At 44.6% G+C, this 21628-nt stretch overlaps 1 protein-coding gene across 5 annotated transcripts in view; it reads right to left on the reverse strand.

Annotated features, from left to right (window-relative positions):
* The window catches only part of LOC137437568 (zinc finger protein 800), a 155725-nt gene that overhangs the window by 107148 nt on the left and 26949 nt on the right, over window positions 1-21628 (reverse strand). For all 5 annotated transcript variants that reach the window (XM_068131997.2, XM_068131998.2, XM_068131999.2 and 2 more), the window contains one exon: window positions 10-144. In XM_068131997.2, the coding sequence (XP_067988098.2) occupies window positions 10-144 (135 nt within the window). The remainder of the gene's footprint in view (window positions 1-9; window positions 145-21628) is intronic.

Raw genomic sequence — 21628 nt, forward strand, 5'->3', positions numbered from 1 at the left:
TTTACTTACCAGTTGATGTCGGAAAGCAGTAAAACTGGCGATGTGTAACAAGGTTGGGAAGTCCTCTGAAAAGGCTGCGACACAGACGGCATTCAAATATGGTATCAACTTCACGGAACAGCATTCTTTGTAGTTGAGGAGTTCCTGCAAAAATAAATAAATAAATAAATAAATAAATAAATAAACCAGTCACAAAAATATGAAGTTCCAGTTGAAGCAATCCACAACAGTCCCACGTCAACTGGCTGTACTTTACTCCTATTTACGTATGCTGTGGTAACCAACTGGTGGCATGTGGCACAGGCTCAGCGATTCCTTGTTCAGATGCCTCTCTCGATTTTCAAACATTCACTAATGAGTTACCAAGGTTTGCTTTAAGCATTCCTTCGGGTGGCGTTTAAGCAAACAGTGGAGGAAGCTATAAGAGTGAACAAATGGTCCTTGAAACTGTATCAGAAGATCCACCAATGTGTTGACCATAAAGAGAATTGTTTGTTTTTGTAAAACAATAAGTATAGTAGAATAGGCATGATGCGTATGAAGTCAACATGATTGCTCCAGCTACAATCAACATGAGAGGATGCACAACAATCATCGCTGTAATCCCCAGTCAATGGCAACAGAAATAATTTGATTCTAGGACAGTATGTCGAGACGTGCTTGTGCGCCCGTTGCGATGATTTATGGACCTGCACCCATTACCATCGTCGCGGCGTCTGTGCTAAGAGGATGTAACATGCACATTCCAGCGGAGGATGTCTCGCAACCCCTGACACTTTTAGAACATTACGTGTCACACCGAGCTTGTTCGGTGCTGCCCTGCAAATGCAAACTCAGACCGAATCAGCAAGCCGACTGAGCTTAACCAAAGGGGGCCGTCGACAACAAGAGCATGGCAATTCAAAACAAAAAAGTCGACCCAATTTGAATAAAACAATAATCTACAATGCAAAATACAACCTGGAATACCGAAACATATAGAATATACAAAGGTAAGAATGCAATATCACATTCTTCCATTGTGTGTGTGTGTGTGTGTGTGTGTGTGTGTGTGTGTGTGTGTGTGTGTGTGTGTGTGTGTGTGTGTGTGTGTGTGTGTGTGTCTAAATAGCTATAAAGCTCAGTTGACTTTTTGCTCCACCAAATAACAGCGAAACAGAGTTGAGTAAAAGGGTGAAAATTCTACAGATGCTGTGATAAATAACTACCTCTGTCGGTTTGAATGTTTGAAAGAGAATAGACGTCTGGATCAATTTTTGAATTAAATTTAAATCCCGATGTATATATATATCTATCTATAATTCCAGTAATCTCTGTCTGTACGTTTGTACGTTTGTACGTTTGTCTGTCTGTGACCGCTGTTTCTCGACAACCACGGGTCCGATATACTTTTAACTTGCCAGGTATATTGCTGGGGACCCGAGGATGTGCCTTTTCAAGGTTTCATATTAATCGGACAATTACTTACCGAGCTATGTCCAAAAAACGATTCAACCAATCAGAGAGCAGCGAACGATCGCGTGTGCCGAACGTGGCGGGCACACTCTGCCTCGGATGGCACATTTGAGAGCGTATTCATTTATTTCACGTTTGCAAACTATGTTGGCGTTAAACTATGTTTTACAACTAATAAAAACGAATTTGCGATTCATTCGCTTTCCTGCGCGTTTGTGTACGCGATGGCGATTTCTTTACCAAACTCCGGAAGCCGTTCGCTTTGGACCGAACCATTGCATGTAAATAGAGGGGGGGGATTGTCACCGTACTCGCAAGCCGTTCGCTTTGGACCAAACCATTTCATGTAAATAGAGGGGGGGGATATAATTTTAGATATATATATATAGTACGGGCATGCCCTAGTATATATAAACGCGAGTTGTCTGTGTGTGTGTGTCCACGTTTTATTCAGAGATGACTGAACGGATATTCATCAAACTTTCAGAAGTTCATCAGTGAGTGCCTGGGAGTGTTTTAGGCAAAAAAAAAAATTTGAAAAAAAAAGTTCGTTTTTTTGGAGTTTAAAATATATATATACGTATGTATATATATATAACGCTCGATAGTGCCGAAGCCTTTTTAAATTAATGACAGTTATACACAAGTACACATTCGCATAAATAAATACAATTTACAATTACATTTGAATACAAATAAATCAAACCATTCCGGAAGTGTACGAATTTGGTAGTACGGCTTCTTCTTCTTCCTGATCGGCGTCACACTTAAACCAGAAACATGAGCCACATTCACTCAGAAACATGAGCCACATTCACTCAGAAACGTGAGCCACTCCCCTTCCCCTCCTGCCTCCCCCCCTCCCCTTCCCCTCCTGCCTCCCCCCCCCTCCCCTTCCCCTTCCCCCTCTCCCCCACTCCCCTCCCCTCTCCCCCCCCCCCCCCACTCCCCTAAGTTAAAAAATAAATTTTTATGAACATTCGTGATATAAACAAATATTTAAATCCGAATGCGAAGTAGTTCGGTACGGTTGGGTGAATACAATTACCAATTCAAAATCGTAATTGTATTCACTCAATTCCAAACATCATTCCAATCATACCCTGGTGTTGGGCTAGCGGCTAGGGTGCCGGTTTAGGATCCTAGGATCCTGGGTTCGAATCCCGGTCGATCACTGAATTAATGCCAGGGGGGTTGACTCAGCCTGTCATCCTTCCGAGGTCGGCTAATTGAGTACCAGTTCACTGGTAATTCCCTGCTAGTCATAAAAGGCGACAAAAAGGGTTGGCGGCAGGAAGGGCATCCAGCCGTAAAACTTTGCTTCAAAAAGGGGACCGAAAAACAACAACAACCACGGTTCCCGAAAAAGGCCAACCCCCGCTTTGCGGGGAAAAATGGCCTCTAAAGGTGGTATTCCAATCATAAATTGAAACTTTAACAAAACACTGTTTTAAATGACGATTGTATTGGGTTATTATCAAACCAGCTCATTGCCGTCATCTGTCCAAATCCGGATTCGCGGCAGGTTCGTATCGAGTTAATTTCAAAATCATAATTTTATTGAGGAATTTTTTAAACCTCCTACCTACCTTAGAACATCCGCTGGTACCCCAAAACGTTCCACGGGAGGTTTGGCTGGGCTAGCCCAAAAACTGAGGGAGTAATTTGGGGACGGACAGACACTCCTGTTTAAATATATATATATATAATATATATATATATTATATATATATATATATATATATATATATATATATATATATATATATATATATATGTGTGTGTGTGTGTGTGTGTGTGTGTGTGTGTGTGTGTGTGTGTGTTTGTGTGTGTGTGTGTGTGTCACCCCACCGTACCAACACCTCCATTTTCCACTTGTGACTCACTCACATCAACCTACACAGTTCTAGTGTTTTTCCTTTGTCATTGAAAAATATCACATGAAGGTGGATGTTTATTTGTTCCTTTTGCTTAAAGCTATCTGTCTAATAGTATCACCTGAGAGGGGTGTGTTATGCTTGGTTGTTATGGCTTTTTATTTGATTTGATGACATTTTGGTGTGGTTACTTTGCGTTGCCATAAGTGAAGGTGCATGGTTGCTTGATGGCACAAGGAGAGACGCCATCTTGGACACGCACATGAATGCCATGGAATAAATGTTCTCTTGAGGAAGCCGTCGACAACAACTAAACTGAAGTTGTTGGAGTCAGTTTTTACACGATAACATTGGCGACGAGGATGGCTGAAGTTTATCTTTCACCCCTGCCTGCCTTTCTGGCTTTGCCTCGCCAGCCACGTATTCCATGGAACCGTTGGAGCTTATCCTTCCAGAAATACCTGCTTGCACTTGGCTTGGAGGAAGTCAGTGATGCCTGCAAAAGTGCTTGCTGCTGCACTGTTTGTGGATTGAGGGGTATGTGGTTTGGCAGCCATATCAGCTTGAAAGCCGATATTAAAAAAAAATCCGTTTTTAAAAAGAACGCTTCACGAACAACAACAACATGCATTTTAAGGCCATTTTCCCTGCAAGAGCAGGGGTTAGCCTTGTGGTCTCCATGACAATCTTCTCCATTTTGCCCTATTTTCTGCATTTCTCCTTGTTAACCCCCTTGCCCGCATTTCTTCTTCCACCATCTTTAGCCAAGTCTTTCTCGGTCTTCCCCGTCCTCTACTTCCTTCTATATTCATTTCCATCACTCTTCTCAGCCAGTCACTTTCATCCTTCCTCAACACATGACCAAACCATTTCAACCTGTTCCTCTTCACAGCATTAATCACAGGCTCTATTCCCATTATCTTTCGCAATTCATCATTTCTCTTCCTCTCTCTCTCAACGATACTCCGCACATCCATCGAACCATTTGCATTTCCACCCTTTCCAGCCTTCGTTGCTGCTCTACATTCATGACCCATGTCTCGCTCCCATAAATCATAACACTTCTCACACATGCAGCATACACCTTTCCCTTCAGCTTCAACGACACTCCCCTCCTCATCAGCACGCCACTCAGTTCCCGAAATTTCTTCCATGCACATCTCACTCTAGCAACCGTTGCCGAGTCTGATCCACCTTCTCCATTCAGCATGTCTCCGAGGTCACAAAATGTTTTCACACCTTCCAGCTTCACGCCGTCTCCAAGATCCAACTCAACATTTCCTCCATCTACAGCTCCCTCTGTGCACACCTTACATATGAATGTAGCTGCCACACTGGTTAATGACCCTCTCAGACCACTACATTTTTGATGAACCCACTCAGCGCACATTGAATGGAGTTCACTCCGACACCCTTCCTGCACACAGCACAGGGCCACTTCCCAGTTCTTTCCACCTCACCACATGCTTTACCACTTGCCATCACCTTCGTCTTTCCGATATTCACCTTCAGACCGTTCGTCTCCATACATTCCTTCCACTTGTTCATCTTTTCCTTCAGTCCATCCATACTTTCCGCAATCAACACCAGATCTTCTGCATACAACAACTCCCACGGTAAACCCTCCTTTATGTTCTGAGCCAGCACCTCCATCACAGCTACAAATAATAGTGGACTTAGTACCGACCCCTGATGCACTCCCACCTTCACCTCAAACTCACCACTGTTCCCGTACTTTGTCCTTACAGCTGTGCGCGCTCTTTTGTACATTGCCATCACTACTCTGATCAACCATTCCTCCACTCCTAACTTCCTCAATGCCCATGTCAATACTTTGCGTGGAACCCTATCGAATGCTTTCTCCAGATCAACAAACCCAAGAAGCAACTTCTTCCTCTTCTCCATGTACTTCTCCTGCAACTGCCTCACAATGAAAAGCGCGTCTGTCGTTCCTCTTCCTGGCATAAATCCAAACTGCATTTCTTCGATCTTCACTTTCTTCCTTATCCTCCTCTCCAACACCCTTTCCAATACCTTCATTCCATGCTCCAATAACTTTATCGCTCGGTACGAACCACACTCCAGAGGGTCACCTTTCCCCTTGTATATAGGGACAAGGGCACTCAGTTCCCAATCCACTGGAATACGGCCTTCTTTCACCAACAGATTACAGATCTCTGTCATTCTCTTCACACCCCAACTTCCTGCTGCCTTCAACATATCTCCCACAACTCCCGTCGGCCCTCCCGCTTTTCTACTCTTCATTGCTTTTATCGTTTCCTCAACTTCCTTCTCAGTTATCTTCTCTGCCGGTCCTAAAACTGGGTTACTCTCTATGTTGCCATCCCATTCATTCTCTGTATTCAACAGCATTTCCATATATCTTTTCCATCTTCCTTTAATTCCATCTGGGTCCACAACGATTTGTCCCACTTCATCCTTCAAGCAACTCACCCCCATCACATCAGACCTCTCTTTCGCTATCTGCTTTGCAATCCTGAATACTGCTCTCTGACCCTCTTCCGAATCCAAACGTTCTCCGAACGTTTTCCGACATGCTTCCTGCGCCTTTGCTACCTCTTTCTTTGCAGCCTTCTTGGCTGCCTTATAACTTTCATGCTCTGCTTTTTCTGCTCCCGTACCCTTCGCCTTCTGCCACTCCTTGAGCTTCTTCCTCTTCTCGTCAACCTCTTTCCAACTTCATCATCCCACCACCATGTTTCCGAGTGCCTCGGTGGTCCTTTTGTCCATCCACATACCTCACCAACGGCTCCCAACAGACTAGCTTTCATTGACATCCAACCACTTTCAAGCTCAACCACATCATCCTCTACCCTACTCGGCCTCTCTTTTAATGCCTCCCTTACTGTCACCTCTTTCAACCTCCACAACTTCATTCTCGGTTGGCACTTCACCCGCCGAGCTCTCCTCGCACCTTTCACCCTTATGTCGCAGACAACCAAGTGGTGCTGTGAAACAGCCTCCTCCCCCGGGATCACCTTTGTGTCCCGGAGATGCCCCCTATCTCGCCTACGCACCATTAGGTAGTCGACGGTTGTCGTCGACCCACCTGCCGTGTATGTAACAAGCTTATTATCCTCTTTCTGAAACTGAGTATTACAAATCAACAAATCAGCAAATTCCAAAATCCTTTCACCTTCTCCATTTTCTCACATCATGTACGTAACCCCCATGAACTCCCTCAAAACCATCCATACTCCTTCCAACATGTCCATTTCGGTCTCCTCCTACCACAACAACTTCCTCATCTTTCACGTTTTCCATCAGCTTCTCTATCGCACACCAGAACTTGTCCTTCTCTTCATCGCTCCGACCAACCTGCCGAGCATATCCCGAGACGACGTTCACCAAGAGCTTTCCAATCATCATTTTCACCATCATCAACCTATCACTCACTCTGGCCACACTCACCACACTGTCTACAAACTCCTCAGAAAACAGGACACCAACACCATTTCCGCCCTCCAGGCACCCTCGCCACACAAACTTGTATTTCTGTCCCTGCCTACCCTTCACCATTCTCACACCACTTCCCTTCCATCTCGTCTCTTGCACACAACATATGTCCACTCTTCTTCTGACCAATACTTCCACCACTTCTCCTGATCTCCCTGTCAGTGTCCCTACATTCCATGTCCCAAACCTCAGAAACCGATCTCCACTTCGGGCTGTACCCTGCCCATATGTAGTTGTAATTGTCATGGTTCTCTTTTTGAGGCAATGTTTTCATGGCCGGATGCCCTTCCTGACACCAACCCTCTTAGTCGCCTCTTACGACACGCAGGGATACGGTGTACCTATTCTAATCCACTAATCCAGGGTACACACTGGGAGTTGTCAGGATGGTATACTGCATCAAATGTCACCAATGAGGACCAAACTCGTCTAACCATGGATTTCGTCTCACACAGTAGAAACCACATAATCCGCAAATAACGAACAGCCTTTCTGTACTATAAACTTGTGGTTTTGCACTATATACTTCCCGCCCCCCTCCACCCCCCCACCCCCCAACACCCACCTACACCTCCTCCCCACCATGTGTTTGCTGCCATATACCGGGTATACCCTTCCACCCATGGGGCTCACTCACACTTGGCATAAAGGGTGTCTGCTCCCACAGGATAGTTTTGCACTTTGCCCCAACTCCTGCCCCAATCCCCATTATCCCCATTATCTCCATTATCGCAAGTCCCCAGGTTAACATTCAACATAGTGAGGTCGCACTGTGAATCACTGCCCTGCATACTAATACCAATCCAATAGTTTGTAGGCATGTCGGAAATCAAACACAGAATAGACCACTCGAAAGGTAAATAGGCTACCTTTGCACCATCCTGTCGGACAGTGTCCTTCCCTGTATCATTGTTTTTTAAAGTTTATCTGGCCGGAGGGGTTGGGGCGAGGGGGGTGGAGGTGGGAGGGAGGGGGAAAAGTGAGGAGAGAGATAAGAAAAAAAACTCACTCGCACAGAACCAAGAACATTTAAATATACCTTGTACGGTTATATTTATGTTAAACAGCAGTATTTCCCGAAGTAACACGGAATGCATAAAATAATATTTACGCCTGCAGAACAGGAAATTCAAAGGGTTCACACAAAAGTCAGGGGATGGGTTAACAAAAGGTAAATAGACGATCAACTGGACGAGTAATGATGGGAAGGGTTTACTTCGTGACTTTAAAACAGAAAGGATGATAAAGAGGAATAGATCCACAGTACGTTTTGTGAATGAACGTAATTGAAGCATTATGACATTGCTGACATGGGAGCAATTGAATGTGAGATGAAGTGCAGGGGAGGGACAGAGAACATCTCAATGGCTACAAATTTGACAAGCTTGCTAATAAGCGTTAATTATTCAACCGGAGTCAAACCGGTCAAGAGGTTTGCATTACGACGACTTCATGGTTTCAATAGAATACCACGTTCACTAAAAGGCAGCTATAAGCTGTCGCCCTGGCGTTTCATCAATGTGTGCGCCCTCTGCCGGCATTAGTTGGTGCACATTAAAGATCCCATGGTTTCTTCGTTTTATTCCACCACGAGTTGAGGAGCTCTCACTGTCGCTCTCAACAAATGACATATTCCTGCCATGACTGCCACTGAGACGGCAAAGGCAAACCACCTAGTGTAATCGTTGTCATGGGGCTTTGGTAGCAGTGACCCTGCCTTTGGGCAGAAAGAAAGAAAAGAAAGAATGTCTGATAAAATAAATTGGTGAATGAGGGAAAGGAATGGAAAAAGTATGCATAAGTAATATGTCATTTTCGTTACTTTTGTGTTGCCAGGCGAGGTGTAATATGCAGATGTTAGGTCAATGACAAAGGTTTCAGTGGTTTAAGTTGTTGATTGCTCACAATGTTTAAGTGATGCAGAGGAAAATTTTGGGAGAATGAGGTACGAGGTCCAACCCTACGGTGACGGAATAATAGTTTATTTCCTAAGCGTAGTAAAATAGTTTTCCCCAATGGTTGGAATTTAAGCCACAACTGAACAGCTCTTGGGAATCTGGCATTCCCGGTGCTAAAGGTGCAGCCCTCAGATCCGTGACCAGGCCTCCTCAGCCTCTTAACAGCATAATGAATACTTTATTAATCAAGTTCCATATTCAATAATTCATTTTCATCCAAAAAGGCGGTCCCATTTGGTGACACATGTGACCATTTATAATTGTATATTATATCTTCAATATAACTCATTACACTTGTGGTTATTCTGCCTTATTCTTTTTTTACTTTCCTCATTTTCCATTTCCTCATTCTTTTTTACTTTCTAAAAAACAAAAGGTGGCAGGAGAAGCAGAATTTTCTTAAAGGAGAGGTGAGAGAACAAGAAACAGGATTGGGGGAGTTCAAGGGGGAAAGGGAGGGGGGGGGTAATCTCTGAACAAGAAAACTGGTAGACGTCGGCGGGGGGGGGGGGGGGGCAAGAGAATAAATAAGAGGTATAAATACAGCATGTGAGCTTGTATCCAGCATACTAACCCTCACACATTCTTCCCCCAGGTGTCCCTCCACCTGCTGGTGGTGTGTTTTCCACATCCCACTCAATTCTAGCTCTGGCATGAGCCTCGGCCTTGCATACAAAAAACAAGAACAAGAGTCTAACAACGGCATAGCAGGGCTTGTATCTGCTGTCAGCCTGTCATGTGACCAGATCCTCAGCTATGATTGGTGGACGTTTGTGAGGGGCATACACATATTCACCGGACGGACAGACAAACTGTTCCAAATGGCATTTCCCTACTGGCTATGCTGTAAAAATATGGCTCCCAAACCACGTGACCGATAACGTCATCAATTTGTTTTTCTCGACCAATTTATCCCGAGATCACACTGAAGAAATTTCATACTGAACGGATCAAGCATTCTACTTGTCGATTTATGACGTCATAATGAAGGCACATATGACATCATCATTAACCATATGTTATTCCCCATAGGGAGTACTTTACAATGAGACACCTTTCAATTTTTTCCTTGGAGCGGGTTCAGAGATATAGAGGTGCAAAGTTTTTCCAAGATGGCACCCATACCACGTGACCTATGATGTCATAATCATTGAACAAGACCGATAGTCTAACAATGGCGTAGCCAGACTTGTTTGATACTTTAGTTGAAGAGGATAGTATGACCTGGGTGGGGATACCACTTAGCAAATAATGTAAGTATTAACTTTTTTGACTTCAGGAATGGACAGCCAGTTCGTGAATGACTTGGGTAAACAAAACAGTGAATGGCAAACAATGAACCAATAAATTCCACATTCCTGTGCCATCTTCAGTGGAACGTTAGGTATTCAAAGCAGGTTCCTCCTGAAAGACTTCGACATAAAACGTACCCAGTCTGAATGTTGTTACATCCAGTCAATGGCAAAACTGCAAATGGGGAATCCACGAATGTCATGGACGGAAACCCTGATGTCATTTCCTCATTCTGCTTTAAACTCAATATCTCTACATTTTCATTTCAAACAGCATCATTTATCATTCCAATCACAAATAAATACTTTAGTATTAATATATCAATTGTATTAATATATCAAACCAGTGCAGCATCATGATCTGTTCACTTCCAGATTCCAGAGCAAGGTCCGTGTGGATCACATTTCAAAATCATAATTGTATTGAGGAATTTCTGAAACCTCCTACCTACCTTATGACACCCGCTGGGACCCCAAAACATTCCACAGAAGGTTATTATATTTCCTTTCAGTAAAATATGCAACTGTAATGGTTACTACATGCTGTCCCTGTCATATGACCAGATCCTCCGCTCTGATTGGTGGATGTTTGTGAGGGACATACATACATACGTACAGGCAAACGCTGTTCTAGATAGCATTGCGCAATGGGCTATGCCATAACAATTTGACAGGAGGAGGCGCTCCAATGGTGAAAATTGTGACAATCGGACCAACGGTTGCAGAGAAAACAAGTTTTAAATGGAACAAGAAGAAAAAGACATAAAATGTCATAGCCCCCGTGGTTTTAGTAATTTTGTTGTGTGGAGTTAAATGCCATCAGTCGGCCATCTTTGTTTGGATTACAAAACAAAATCTTCTGCATATGTATACTCTCATGTATTGTCTATGTGCCAAGTTTGAACAAAATCGGTCCATCCATGTCGAGGAATGGTTTGGCGCACGTTAAAGTAACGTAATAGCCGCCAGTCGGGAAATGGTTGAAGACGTGGTTTTTTTCAGTTTTTCCAAGATGGCAGATGTATATTATATACATCTCCGACGTCTACCAGTCGGCCATCTTTGATCAGATCACAAAATAAAGTGAGGTTGACGTGTACACAATCATGTAGTGTGCTTGTGTCAAGTTTGATCAAAATCGGACCATGCATGTTCAATAAATGGTTGGGGAAACGTTTAAGTAACAAAATGGCTGCCAGTCGGCCATCTTGGATTTGATCTCAAATGAAAATGAGGAAGCCATCATTCATTATCTGTGTGCCAAATATGAACATAGGTAAATGCATGTCTGAGAAATGGTTGAGGACATGTTCAATATCGGGTTGTTGTTTTTTTACAACCAAAATGGCCACCAGTTGGCCATCTTTAATCGCATCGCAAAAAAAAATGATGTGCATAATTATGTATACCATCATGTATTGTCTTTGTGCCAAGTATGAACAAAATCGGTCAATGCATGTCCTCGATTTGGTTACGGAGACATGCACGGACGGACGGACGAGACCCAATCCATAAGCCCCTGTTTCAGATCAAGTCCAACGGGGGCTAATAAACCTGCAAAATGCCGACGGAAGGGACATACATACACACATACATATACTAGACTAGACGGGCAGACAAACGCTGTTCCAGACAGCATTGCCCAATGGGCGACGCTGTAAAAAGATACAATTGCACACACTCACGAGTTAATACAATGTCGCCCCTTCCCTACCTCCCCATCCACTTTGACTTCCTGTAAAATTAAAAGGAAGACACCAGACCAATGTCTACCAATTATTGTTGTCTGGATTGTTTGTAATAAAGAGGCATGGCAGCCAAACACCTTGATATGCGACTCTTTTTTGACCTTTAACCCCTGCAAAATGCCGAAAACGATTCTAATATGAAAATTTTCTATCAATCCCTGCAGCTCAAAGGCTCCCACTGGTGGTACATATGGGATTTTCTGGTGGTACACGACAGACAAAACAATTTAGGATATTTTCATATACCGTATTCTCTTTTATCGATTTGTGATTCTGAGATTTATGAATCAAATTTACTGACAAAACAACTTAGAATGTGTGCATCTTATACCGGAGCCCTTGCTGCTGATGATAATACACGATATACCTGTAATTACTGTATATTGCCCTGGGGGTTGTATTTGACAAAGTCGAGTGGGTCGAGTTGAAAGAAGAAGAATTCCCATTTATTACAGGTATGGAATGGTCAGGAAATGCTACCGACCGATACTCTTTGTGGCTCAATCTCGTAGCCATAGCCATTTCTCTAGAACAAGAAGATTGGACGTGGGGATTTGGAAATGTTCGGAGGCCCGACTGATGTCATCAGTGAAAGTGGAGGGGTGAGGGATTGCCAGAGTTCTTGAAAATTGTCATTGAAAGCCATCTCACTGTATTGAATGAAGAGTTCTTGTCCTACTTCCCTGATCTTCCCAAAATGAACGCAAAGCTTGTTTGAAACCAATTTCGAATTGATAACCTGAAAGGGCTACCCGGTTCTGTCCAGGAGTCTCTCATTGATCGCCAGAATGATTCTGCAGCCCGGGATATCTTTGAAGACAAAAGTATAACAGACTTCTGCTGTGATATGATGAATCCACACCCTGTGGTTGGAAGACTGTTAGTTTGTGCCCTGATGGTCTTTCCGATGACATGGTTGTGTGAAACCGGATTCTCATGCCTCTTGGTGATGAAATCTAAACTTTGAACAAGACTGAAACTCGACGATGATCTATGATGTGTTCCATCAAAAACTATTCCTCGGATTGATAATCTGGTTGAAAATAAACAGGCCCAGTGTTCAAATTAAGATGAAAATTTCACAATAAGGCAAAAGACACGTCAGCGATGAATTATGACTAAGAAACTCCTTTTGCAGTAATCCACCATTCTAATTATTATTTTTTTGTTATGCTGTGTTTGAGAATAAAATTAGACTCTCAATCAATATTTTATTATTTCATCATACTCTGAGATTGAGGACCAGTTCACTGGTAATTCCCTGTTTGTCGTTAAAGGCGGCAAAAAGGGTTGGCGTCAGGAAGGGCATCCGGCCGTAAAACATTGCTTCAAAAAGGGGACCGAAAAACAACAACAACCACGGTTCCCGAAAAAGGCCAACCCCCGCTTGCGGGGAAAAATGGCCTCTAAAGGTGGTTTTTTTTTTTTAATACTCTGAGATTCGGTTTTTTATCAAACGTTTTTCAATTTTTGATCTTGGTTGGTACACGGTCAATGCTACTGTTGAAAAGTGGTACACATATTAACAAACATAGAAATTCCCAGCTGGAGCTGTTTGCAAGGATCTATTTTACAGCTAGCATCTCTCTCCTGGGCAGACAGAATGGCCTGAAGATACGTACACTTGCATCAAAGCTGTCTAGTCTGGGTTTGAATCCCGATCCCACTATAAACTATCATCCCAGTGTTTCACAGACAGGGTGATTCATCAATGTGTGCCATCCTTTGGATGGACGTTAAACTGTCATCCCAGCTGCCAACATTCGGTGGTGGACGTTAAAGATCCCACGTTGTCCTTCAGGAAGAATAGGCAAGCTATCGTCGGCAACATAAATAAATTACAAATTCGTGCCCTCACCTACTGGGTGCATTGCATCAGCAGCACAGCCACGCGCACCCTCAGCCAATGATGCTACCCCGTAGCCTCATCCTGCATACAAACGAAGAAAATCTCTCCTCTTCACCTTCTTGCCATTTGTAAGGGGTGAGGGTCCAATTGTACCAATATTCTGCCCTCCCTTGACCACAATACTACACTTTCCTCTGTTCACAGCCAATTATGCAACCACCCCCTCCATATTTTTTTAAATATTTTTTTTGCATAAAACATCGAGGGTCGTGTAAGAGCTAACATTAATGACAACAAAAAACAAACGGACACATAAGTCAAAATAAAGGGAGCGGGAGACAAGATGGGGAAGGAGGGGGAAGCACACGAGTACAACATTTAAGAGCAGGGACATCGGGAGATCTTTGGGAGGGAGAGGGCTTGGAGGGAAGAGGCGTGGGAAGCAGGGTGGGGGTGGGAGTGGTAAACAAACACATGGACACAGCTAGGACTTCCAGGAAAGAAGTCGGTATTTCAGAAAAGTAGATCTGGGGTGAATTAACGGGGGTAGAAAAGATCAAGGTTTTGTATGGGGAAAGATAAGAGATGGTGGTGAACAGATGTTTTAAATAACTGGAGGGAGGAGTGGGATTGAAGAGGTTGAGGGAGTTTGTTCCAGAGGCAGGAGAAAAGAGGAATGGAAGAGTGAAGGTGAGCAGAGAGTCTTGATTTCAGCAGTTTCACCAGAAGAGGATTTGCTGGCATATCTTGTGCGACCTGTAGGAGTATTTGGGGGACAGAGCACAGACAGGGCTGGGGGGGCTAGGCCAGAGAGGAATCAGTAAAAGACAGAAAAACCACCTACCTGCCTGCGGTGAGTGAGTGAAAGGCCCTCACAAGCAGCTTCATCGCAGGAGATTTCAATGATTCTGAAAGCTTTGGTTTCCACAGCGTGAAGCCGAGCTCGGTGTGAGGCAGGAGAACCGGCCCAGAGGGGAGAACAGTATTCCATTGAGCTGCAGATGAAAGCCTTGCATGTGGTGAGGAGCTCATGTGTGCCAAGGAATGGAGGATGCCAAGGAATCCTTCGCACGATGGAGGATGCCCAGTCAGCGACTGGCTTTGGAGGCCAGCTTGGAAATGTGGTTTTCCCAGGAAATATCATGGCAGATTGTGAGACCGAAGAGCTTGAGTGACACAACCTCTTGGAGAGGATTGTTGAGAAAGTAGATGGGAGGGTTGTACAGACGGTCTTTTCGGAGAGACATAGTAAGAGTATGAGTTTTGTCAGGATTGAAAGACATGTTCCACTTGTTTGACCAGTCTTTGATTTTGTCCAGGTCTGAAGCGAGTGAGGAGACTGCAGACTGCCGATCTGAGGGATGAGGGATGGATTGGCAGAAAGTGGAGTCATCAACAAAGAGTTAGAGAGGATTTTCCAGAGAGTCGGAGAGATCATTGATGAAGACCAGAAAAAGCACAGGCCCCAGAACACTGCCTTGGGGAACTCCAGCCTGAACAGAAAGGGGAGAAGCGAGAAATCCATTCAGAGCCACACGTTAATGACGACCAGAGAGGAAAGTCTGCAAGCCATGCGTGGAGATTTCCATGGATACCATAGGAGGAGAGTTTGGTGAGCAGAGCGAAGTGCTCGACCGGATCGAAGGCACGTGATATGTCAAGGGAGACAGCTCTAATTTCCTGTTTGACATTGAGGACCTCCATCCATTGTTGAGACAGCAGAAGCAGCATGTCCAGAGTAGAGTGACCTGGTCTGAAACCAAATTGATGGTCAGAGATCAAGCCATTGGAGAAGAGGAAGGATTTGATATCCGAAGCAATGATGGATTCAATGACTTTGCTGATAATTGGGAGCAGGCTGATTGGTCTGTAGTTGCAAGGATCTGTTTTTGCACCTTTTTTGTGTAAAGCGGAAATGTTGGCTGATTTCCAAGCTGATGGCAGATGACCTTGAGCAAAAGAGAGGGTGAAGAGAACAGAGAGAGGGTGAGAAAGAGCAGCAGAGGAGGATTTTAGGACCTGTGGGCTGATGCCGTCTGGTCCAGTTGCAGAATCAGAGTCGAGGATTGACAGAAACTTCTCCACCTTGTCAGGAGAGAAGGACACAGAGTCCAGGAGCAGCTGTTTACAACTGGGTACGGTGGGTACAGAGAGAGACGGGTTTGGGACACAATATTTTGAGGCAAACACAGAGTTGATGCATTCAGTTTATTCACATGCGGAGTCAGCTGTGTAGCCGTTTGAGGTAAGGGAGGGGATGGAGGGGGAACAAACACCAGAAACAGATTTGATAAGATGCCACCAGGATTTGGAAGAGGGAGACAGGTTTGAGAGTTCACTCTTGAGAGTCGAGAGATATTGTTTCCTGGCTCTACTGAGGGTAGACACACACTTGTGAAAGGAGGCTTTGTGAAAGGAAATGAGATTGCCTTCCGTTGGATTTGCCTTCCAGGAGGTAAAGGCAAGTCGTTTCAGGGCAACTGCCTCACCACAAGATTCCGTGTACCATGGACGGGAGGAAGGGTATGACAAATGAAGACGGGATGTGATAATTCTGTGCATGAGAGAGAGCAGTTTACTTTGGAAGAATTCCCAGGATGAGTTGATGTCAGAGGCAGTAGAGATGGGAGACCCGTCCAGATGATTTATGGCTGCTTGAAGACCGTGCCAGTTGGCCTGAGTGAAATGCCAGACTCGTCAACGCTGAGGAGGCTCTCTGAGAATGGCCAGAGAGATGTCCACTTTTACAAGCACATGATCAGATGAGCCGATTGGAGCAGAGAAGAGCAGCAGACATTTGCAGGGAAGTTTGTCATAACCAAGTCTAGAAGAGAGGATGCTCCGTTGACTGAGATCCGGGTCGGGAAATTGACAGATTGTGTCAGTCCCAATGAGTCGCAGAGTCCTTTGCTGAGGTGCCATGGCTGGTGTGAGAGGTACCCACACCCAGCCAGCTGGCATGGTGACAATTTAAATCACCACATATGAGGAAGAGAGAGTTGGATGAATAGATAAAAGTTGATCCATGTTATCAGACAGCGAGATGTAGATGGAGTCATCATTGTTTGGTGGACGGTACAACACACATATGAACAAAAGGTGGGAGCGAAGGGGAAGCCGTAGCCAGAGGTACTCCTGGGGGTGAGGTGGAGAGAGGGCAGTGTAGGGAGAGTGAGGAAGAGAGTTTTTGATAAAGATAGCAACGCCACCTCCAGGACGCGGCTCAAGTCTATCATACCAGATGAGGGAGTAACCAGGGAGAGATATTAAGGAATCAGAGACATCTTGAAGGAGGAAAGTTTCTGTTAAGCAGATCAAGTCTGGTTTGTCAGAAGCAACCTGTATGGAGAGATCAATCAGGTTTGAGCGAAGGCCCCGGATGTTTGAGGTCCATACCATTAAGGAAAAGGAAGGGGGAGCATCGGATACAGGACAGGGGAGAGGAGAGTAAGATGAGGAAGAGGAGGGGGAGGTAGGGAGAGCTGTTGATAGTGTGTCAGAGATTTCCGATGACCGAGGAGAAAGGGAAGGAGGAGGAGGACAAAAGGTTTGATGGTGATAGGATGAGGCACAGTGAGGTGTTGTTTGAGGGGTGGGGGGGGGGGGGGGGAGGGCAGAGCGAGGAAGAAGGTTGGAGGAGATTGAGGTAAGAGTTGGAAGGGAGAGGAACCGGGAAGGACGCTTTGAGGAGGAGGGGTGAGAGGGGAGAATTGGAGAAAAAAGGTGGATGGGGAGATTTGATGGGGAGGAGGGAGGGGGGAGTTTTGAAATGTAGGGGTGAGGAGGGAATTTAGGAGGGGAGAGGTGAGGGGTGAGTTTGGGAGGGGAGGGGTGAGGTTAGGAGGGATGGGGTGAGGGGGGAGCTTAGGAGGGGAGGGGCAAGGGGAGAGATTTGAAAGGGGTTGGTGAGGGGTGAGTTTAGGAGGGGAAGGATGAGTTTGGATTTTAGAAAGTGTTGAACGATTAATGGAAAACGAACATTAATTGCAAAATGAGTTTCTTGTGATTTTCAAGTCAGAGATTTGTTTGAAAACGTTGGAAGAGGGGTGGAATGCAAGTGAGTTTAGGGAATGTAGGAAGGAAGAACTGTAAGAGATTGAATTTTTATTTGAAATGAAGACATTTGGTGAGCAAATCGAAAACAAACTTTTAAAGAAGAAGAAGAAAAGTGTGTTATAATATACATCAGAATACAACACTTCAGGGGAAAGTTTAAACATTTTTAAACTAAACCGTGAAAACTGTCTGGGTAAATTCCCTCAATGAGGGCATGAAGGATTCCTAAGGGGGATTAATGATTCCAGCACAGGTTCAGAAGCAGGAATAGAAGAATAGGAGATTGACAGCCAGGAGAGCAGAGAACGGAGGAACAGGGAGGTGTATAAGCAAATGTGTTAGTACGGGAGGAGAGGTCTACTTTTTAAATTATTCGTCAATTTGTTTTTTTGAAGGTTAGGTGAAAGTGGATCAGAGGAAGAAGGATAAAGTTGAAGAAGTATGGTGAGAACTGGAATTGGAAAGGTGTCGGCTGGAGAGGATTGAGTTATGAAGGAAGGAAAGGAAAAAGAACAGGTGGGGTGAAACACGTGGTCGAAGAATGAACAAACACGGGGAGAGAAGGAAATTAGTTGTTTTTTTGGATGAAGACTTTAAAGGGTAAGATGTTCAGGGAAGTATGGGGTGAAAAAAAGACTGAAAAAAAACAGTGAGAAAACGAAAGTAAATGGACCACAAACGACCGCCGAGAGGAGACAACAAAGCCTCAAGGCCTGGAAAACCAAGCCTGAAAAACGCGGCAGGAACCAACCGACGATTATACACAGGTATGCACGATTTACACCGAGGTTGAACTAGAAACACACAGTGGGCACTCACACCGCAAAATAAAAATACAGTTTTGACAAATATACAATAGGAAAATTTCTTAACTTTCGTAGCGTGGAGAGCTTGGAGAAACACACAACCTCGCCGGAATAATCGGAAACATATTGTTGTGGATTTGAGAATTGTGTTTTTTTGTGTGTAAATATCACCCTCCATGTTGTGTGTAAAGGTCAAAGGTCGTCCCTTAGTTAGTCCATATACAATCACGTAGCAAATCATAGATTTCCCTTTTCAGTAGTTATCTCTTTATTCTATGTAGTTGAAGGCTCTGTTCCCACCAGTTGACACTGCATTGCACCAGATGACATAAGGTAGCTCCCTTCCATTCCCAAAGCCCCCATTCCCAAAGCCTCCGTTGCCAACTGCATCGGGCGGTTTTCAGCATTTGCCGCCATTGGCCATGTGCTCCGTCTCGGGGAAGAAGGGCGTTGCCCTCCACTCGTCATGAGAAGGTGGAGCCCAGCGAGCCCCCACCAGCCAATCAGGGCTGGTGAGATACCATCACGGGCGTGGCGCGGCATGATCGCGACGCACCTTATAAAAGTGTGTGGGGATGGATTAGGGAAGAGATGCGTCAGAGAGAGAACCCGTCACGCAGTGCCCCCACATCAGATGCGGCAGAGACAGCAGCTTGAACCAACGGAGCTTTGAATCCACCACGCAGCTTTGGAACCATCGCAGCTTTGAACGACCGCAGCTTTGGGGCTTTGACGGCAGTTTCGACCGTGGCCGCGAAGGAACGGCGGCTGCTGAACGCGCCGATCGAGGAAGGGCGGCGGCTGCTCACTCCCGGCCCGACCGTGCTCCGGTTCCAGCTGAACCTTCCTCTCCCTCCAGCCATCCACCTCCTGCCATTCCTGTCATCATCCCCCGTGTAAGTGTGCTTGTAGTCTGTCTTTTGTCTCGTCCCTGGGTTTAAGTAAGACTGCAGTAGGTAAGCTAATATTTGCACTGTGTCCTTCTGGTTCTTCCATCCTTCTGTATTTATTTTATTATCCTTCCTTCTCCTTGGTTTCTTTAATTGTGTACATATTAGTAATAAATCATATTTGTATTTCCTACCTTGGTTCTTCTTTCCTTTCCATCCGTTTCGTCCTTGTCTTTTCCCTCATTGAATACCTGTGGCACGATTTGGCCAACGTTAAGGATCGGGTCAGTGCTTGTTAATAGTTCATGCCACGGTTGCTAAACCGCTCGGCAATTACCATCTGTCCGCGGTCGCGAACGGGGTTGCGCTCCTCCCTCTCCGGAGGGAGCGGTGCAGCGTCAGGACTCACGTAGGTCAGTCACGAACAAGGGGACTATTCCCCCCTTCTTAAGGGGAAGAAGGCCGACGTTGGGTTCCGCAACAATATTATATTGATATATGTCCCACACAATCCTCCCATCTCAAACCCAGTCTACCTCTTTTCCTCCTTCCTTGCCCTGTCGAACCTATCTGCTCTCTTTGCTATTCTCTCTTCCCCCATGTGTATCAAGTGTCCAGTGCACTTCAGTCAGCTCTTTACCAAACCCTCCATCAAACTCATCCTCACACCAATCTCCTATTCAGTTCGTCTATCCTCCTTCTATCCACCCTCTTCACTCCCACAATTCTCCTGACCCAATTGTTCTCGCAGACCTGCAGCCTCTGTTGTTGTTTGTCAGTGCCAGTCTTCAGACTGCAAAGGTAGGCCAGCGTTACGCACATCAGAACCTTTTCTTTAAATTTCCTTGATATCTTACCATCTGCCATCACTCTCTCCACCACACATTCGCACCCACCTGAATCCTCCTCCGCACCTCTGCCTCCATCTTAACATCCCCGGTCATTGTTCACCACAGATACTCAAACCTATTTCCCTGTCTGATCTCCTTCCCCTCTAACCATATAAATATATTAATTTATTTTCTCTGCTGCCCAACCTACATCACCTCAGTCTTCTCCATACTCATCTTCAGTCCATCCTTCCCAAATGCCTCCTTCCACTCACCCAGTACTCCTGCATCTCCCGCTTACTCTCCGCCACAACAGCCAGATTGTCTGCACACAACATCTTCCCAAGAATCCCTTTCATTTTTACCTTCTTGCTTTCCATCTCAATCACCATGATAAACATTAGTGGGCTGAGATATAGGAATGGAAACCTGTGATTATTAGCACATCATATTAGCAATGATTATTAGCATATCACCATTGACCTCATAAACGGGACACAAATAAAAAATATAAATAAAAAAGAGGATTGGGTGACTTACACAAAGTTACCTCCTTCCAATTTTTAACATAATTGGCTCAGAAATGAAGGAATGGTGTGTGATTGCAATTGTCGGAAAAAATAGAAAGAAAGAGAAAGACAGAAATAACTAGAGAGTTCACAGAACACCTCACTGTACACGGTCTTGAGAAATAAGGATAAGGGCGGGGTCTGCGAGCAGCAAATTCGATTGGTCGAGATGATGTAAAATGCTGCAATATTTTGTCCAAGTACTGCTAAACGGAAGGGTTTGGAGAATGCCAATAAAGCGATTTGTGTTCTAAAGTGTTCAATAACATACTTCAACTGAAATAGAATAACGATTTTAAAGGATGTCCAATTTTTTTTAGGAAGTTTACTGCAGTTGCTGCAGTGTCTTTTACACCACCTTATTTAGTACATTACATTAGTTATTGGTGCCTGTTATTTGTGGCCTTCATGACATCCCTAAAAACAGTAAGTTTCCTGTTTGGAATGATTCTCAATTTTGTTTGATTGCCATACAAACAGAAAAAAAAAATCTCTGCTTGTGCGTGATCGAGACAAGTTCAGAGCCAAAGTAAGGTAAAACTACAGGTTTGTGTTCCGATTCGTGTTCCAAATTTAAACTAGAACGGCAGTCAGTCGACAGCATACCTCCGCCAGGTGAACAGTTTATGTTTTGTATCCCAGGGTAGACCAGAAAATCACAATACAGAATCACATTTAATCAAAATCATTCGTCAACAACCTTTTGAGATATCCTACTATATATCGTTTTTGGTCCCATCTCCCAATGGTGAAGAATCACTTAAAAATTATATTAGCCGGATCCGGATCGAGATCTTCACCAACAATGAATCGATTCGTCC

This window comes from Myxine glutinosa, chromosome 12, assembly GCF_964187855.1.
Source record: "Myxine glutinosa chromosome 12, kmMyxGlut1.1, whole genome shotgun sequence".
Classification (NCBI taxonomy): domain Eukaryota; kingdom Metazoa; phylum Chordata; class Myxini; order Myxiniformes; family Myxinidae; genus Myxine; species Myxine glutinosa.